The following is a 5,050-nucleotide window of genomic DNA, read 5'->3' as shown; positions in this document are numbered from 1 at the left end:
TGCCCTTTGGAAGCATGAACCATTCACTCATGCGTGCTCTTAAATTCACCGCGCTGTGCATGACTATTGAGTTTAAGTATAAGGTACACCACACGCCACAAGCACCCCCCACATCCCATGCGTAAAAATGTAATTACGCATGAATATCAAAGACCTTTGCTGCAGTGATTGGTGCAATTTATTTGAAATTACACCCTCTCACTTAATAATTCATGTCAAATTAATGCTACTCCATGTGAAGCTCACTGAAGTGTTTGTATGTCAGCTGTAAATAAAGTGGCTGGGGTTTAATTTAGCGCTGAAAACATGGACAACTCTCTTCTGTCATCCTTGTGCGTTTCTCCTGTGATGTATACAGTCCTCACCAGAAGGCTGCACGTTGGATGAAAGGCTTCCCTTTCTGCCACTTCCCCCTATGCAAAAATATCTCAAGGAGGCAGCACGGCTCCAACCGGATGGGGTTTGCATTGGCTGACAGCTGTTTCCAGCGCAGGACGACCAATGAGACCGAGGCACAGGCTCCGCGTATAACAGCGAAGATTGACGTGGAGTACGCGTCAAATTAATTCCAGCAAACTCCCGGACTCCCCGGGACAACTTCAATTTGCTTTTATCGGATGAAGATCACTTCGGCGCCGCTGTGTACCTCTCACTTGCTTTCAAAAAGAAAAAACAGAAGGGGGCTACGCTGCAGTGGGAAGAGATTTCGGGAGGTCTCGTGTTCCTCCTCTGGGGCTCACTCCACAAGTTCCCCTTCCTTCTCTGCCTTCTCTCGGACGCATTCAGCCATTTGAAGGGACACCTACATTCCCCCAGCATCTCGAAACATATTGGCAAATGGGTAAGCCCGGGTTACCATCTGCATGCTTCAGAGGCAGGGGGGGTTATGGAAGCGTATCCAGACTCAGTGTGTCTGCGTAAAAACAGAAATCTGCGTTTAGTGTTTCCTTTTGATGAAGAAGATCTTTCGGCGACAGCTTGTCAAGTTTATCTCGTGATGGAGGTTTTTTCCTGCTCTACTCAGCAGACACTGCTGTCTGCGTAAAGCTTTAAATCTTATGGAAACACACCAACAATTATCTTATGTACAGCGTTTCTTTTGAAAAGCTCCCGGTGTGTATTCCTCAAGCTCGCCATTTTTAATGTTGTTTTTAAGTACGCAGGACTGGTGGAGGGCAAACCCAGCCACACACACTTTACACACTTTTGTAAAGTCGAAAAATAACGGTGGCTATCATGTGTATAGGCTGGCACGTGTTTAACAACTTAAAACCCACAATTTAAGGTGCAATTTAAAGTTGGGCTGCGTCAAACTGGTGCAGGCTGAGCACATTGTGGCTGCCTTTGTCTATTTAGTTGCTTAATGAAAATATATTTGTTGGCAGGTCACGAGTGCATGGACGATTTTATATTTATTTATTTCAGACATTTGTGCATTCATTTGAAAATATCTGTCCTCCTGCAGAGCAAACCTATGGAGAGGTGAACCAGTTAGGCGGCGTGTTCGTCAATGGACGACCCCTGCCCAACGCCATACGGTTGAGAATCGTGGAGCTGGCTCAGCTCGGGATCAGGCCCTGCGACATCAGCAGGCAGCTCCGGGTCTCGCACGGCTGCGTGAGCAAGATTTTGGCGAGATACAACGAGACGGGCTCCATCTTACCCGGTGCCATCGGCGGGAGCAAACCGCGGGTCACGACGCCTAACGTGGTGAAGAATATCAGGGAATACAAACAAAACGACCCCGGGATCTTTGCGTGGGAGATCCGGGACAGGCTTTTGGCGGACGGAGTTTGTGACAAGTACAATGTCCCGTCGGTGAGTTCGATCAGCAGGATTTTACGCAACAAGATTGGGAATCTCTCACAGCCCAACCAGTACGAGGGCGGCAAGCAAGCGTCCGCGCAGGCCGGCCTCTCCTACAACCACATATACCCTTATTCCTACCCCAACACCATGTCGCCAAAGATGAGCAGCGCTGCTGGAGTACCGGTGACGGCCGGGCACATGAGCTTATCCAGGGCCTGGCCTTCTGCGCACACCGTCAGCAACATCCTCGGCATACGAGCCTTCATGGATTCCACAGGTGAGGAAAACACAGCCAGCATGCGCTCTGTGAGAAATCTAAGGCCTCTGCGTCTCTGTGCCAAACATGTAAACCCGCAGATCCCATAGTTTTCAATTTAGGTCTGAATAAATCCTCGCAGCTGGTTATTACTGTCCTATTCTTCGTGATGAATTTCACTCCACACAGCCTCGCCTGGCTCCAGGAACAACAATATGTCCATTGGAAGTAATACAGGCTTTCGTTTCAGTATTTAGCCACAAGGCATAAGGCCACTGTCAATGGGCCTTTTCATGGGATGAAGCGTTAGCAAACACCTTGCTCACCTGCTATATCCCTCTAATCCTTCAGCTAGTTTCTACAGCCACTCTCTCTTTGCCTTCCTGATCCTTTTACACGCTGTTTTTATCAAGTGTGTACAATAGCTGTAGTCACTGTTAAGTCGCCATGGACCATTGCATTTGTGTGCCACAGGGCCCAGTGTATTTTCTTATACAAATTGTACGTGTAATCATTTACTAATATGTAACAAAAGAATATATATTTCCTATTTAAATAGGTCGACAGTGTAATCTTATAATTGTGGAGGTGTTGCTTATATTTAACTTCTTTCACGCAAACATGTGACAATAAAATGTGAGGTTATATTGGACATAATAGTCCTGTAAAAGTATAAATATAAATGATTAAATGCAATAGAAATATATAATAGATATTACGTTTAATGTAACGTTGTTTGCTTTCAACTTGTTTTCTTTTCATGAAGTTAAAACTCAGGCATAATTTTATAATTCACAAGCATTGCAAGCAATTACGCACGTAGATAATTGTAATCATTCTAACAATAAATGATATATTAAATATTATATTTGCTTTCGTTAACCATAACATCATGTTTTTAAATTGCAATATGTTTAATAGCTCAGGAGATCAATGCGTATTCATTTAAAAATGGGTAAATTGTACATCATTTATTATCAATCTAAAAAGAGGCGGCACTGTTTTTCCCCCCACGTTTTATCAATTTGACGTTTTATACATGTTTGACGCGGAGTTACTGTTTCTGAATCAGCCATGGCTGGTGCGGAGGGATATCCACCAAAAATGGAGGAGTGGAGTAGCGTCAACAGAGCAGCTTTCCCAGCGGCTCACACGGTCAACGGGATCGACAAATCCGCCATTGACGCCGACATAAAATACGCTCAGGTAATAATCAAAATGCACAATGATAATAAAACGTTGAACATTTGTTTTGCCTGCAACTTCTCTATTGCTGTATCCACGCCATTTTCTCTTCTTGCTTGGAAACAGTCCAAATGCTTGGTGCCAAAGTGGGCTGAGGCCTGAAGTAAATAATTGCTCTCGTGGCAGACCTGTGAAAAGTTTCCATATCAGAGACCCTCATACAGAAGTCACGTCAGGCCACAGACCTCTGTTTGACAAGATCTGACCTATAAGAGTTTTATTACTTCTGATTTAATATTTGTTTCTGTATGAGGGCTAAGAGGAGATTTATTTCTATATATACTGTAATTAGTCTTATTTGTGGTAAATTAAATGATATTGACTCTCCGTGAAGGCTGTTCCTCATATGGTTTCCCTCCCCCTCTAAACCACTTTGACCCCATCTTTAAATTCTTAAAGATGTCTGTTGGCCACATACTGTCACGTACAGTCATCAGGGGGCTCGAGGCGGGTTGTGCTCATTCTGTCCTATCTGTTTGCCTGCAGCCTTCCTCCACGTTGTCCGGTTATGTCTCGGCGTGTGCTTACTCTCCCACCAACCAGTACGGGGTGTACAGCGGGTCGACGGGCGGCTATGTGGCCGCGGGACACCACCACTGGCAGCCGCAGAGCCAGGCCCTGTCCCACCCGGGCGGCGGGATGGGCATGCACGCGGGGGAGATCCACTCATCGATGGCCTTCAAGCACCACCATGCCCGAGAAGGTGTGTGTGTGTCTTTGTGTCTTTAAAACTGTATCCCCTATGTAATGAAAGATGATAATTATAATAATTATAATGATACCAATTATTATTATAGCAGTAGTAGTAGTAATAGGCTATAAACAAGTCTTTTAGTATTTTTTTTATCATAGCGACCAAGAGCCAGACTGAGGTGTTACTCCCCCTCCTTCGTTCCCTTCTCACGCACGTACACTTGTGCAACACGCAATTTCCGCAGCAGAGTGTAAACATTTACCAAATCCCAAATGAAGTCGAATTATACGTCAATTATTAAATAGTGATCTTCCAGATTTGGCCAGCGTCATGTGTGCCAAGTGGTCCAAGGTAACGTTTACGCACAGGAATTGAGGGGGGAATAAGACACTGTTTGTGCACTGAAACGTCTCTGTGAAACAATTCGCGTTAGATACTTTATATTTTAAGAGGTAAATAATGTGCAGTTGCGTGCACAGGACCCGTGCACTTACATTTCTCGTCTGTGTTGTGCAGGAGACAGAAAACCGCCCAGTCCGCTGAGCAAGCAGCAGCAGCAGCAGCAGCAGCAGCAGCAGCAGCAGCAGCAGCAGCAGCAGCAGCAGCAGCAGCAGCAGCAGCAGCAACATGGAGACATGAACAGTGTGCATGGACTCAGTCTCCCTACCTCATCATCATAACCGGGACTTACACCACCTTAATTACCAGACCCTTTTAAATGAACTCATTTCAACAATCTCCAACAGTAAGTCTGAACTCTATACCGCCCCCACCCCCCCCCCACCCCCCCACCCCTGGGTGCTGTAACTCACAGTCAAACACAGGCCTATTCACATGCATTATGAATACAGTATACTGTAGCTTTATCGGCCTTCGTGGCCTTATGAATGTAAGCTTGCATGGATGTATCGGTGTCTCCCCTCATTGGTTGATAGTTTTCTCTCCCTCCATTGAATTACTTCATGTTTTCTAGACTCTATATTCTCTTATGGAGATTTTAAAAAAAAAATTACACGTCTCGCCCTTTCAGTCTGTCATCGATGTTT

General features: G+C 45.2%; 1 protein-coding gene across 1 annotated transcript; it reads left to right on the top strand.

Moving 5' to 3' along the window:
* The first annotated feature begins 548 nt into the window (after nucleotides 1–548).
* pax1a (paired box 1a) lies at nucleotides 549–4,793 on the top strand. The gene is made up of 5 exons (XM_035167256.2): nucleotides 549–841; nucleotides 1,466–2,086; nucleotides 3,138–3,271; nucleotides 3,797–4,013; nucleotides 4,521–4,793. The coding sequence occupies exons 1-5, from the start codon at nucleotides 838–840 to the stop codon at nucleotides 4,682–4,684; spliced, it is 1,140 nt and encodes a 379-aa protein (XP_035023147.1). The 5' UTR covers nucleotides 549–837; the 3' UTR covers nucleotides 4,685–4,793.
* The last annotated feature ends 257 nt before the right edge of the window (nucleotides 4,794–5,050 follow it).

This window comes from Hippoglossus stenolepis, chromosome 10, assembly GCF_022539355.2.
Source record: "Hippoglossus stenolepis isolate QCI-W04-F060 chromosome 10, HSTE1.2, whole genome shotgun sequence".
Lineage (NCBI taxonomy): Eukaryota > Metazoa > Chordata > Actinopteri > Pleuronectiformes > Pleuronectidae > Hippoglossus > Hippoglossus stenolepis.
This window is presented reverse-complemented; position numbering and strand designations above follow the sequence as displayed.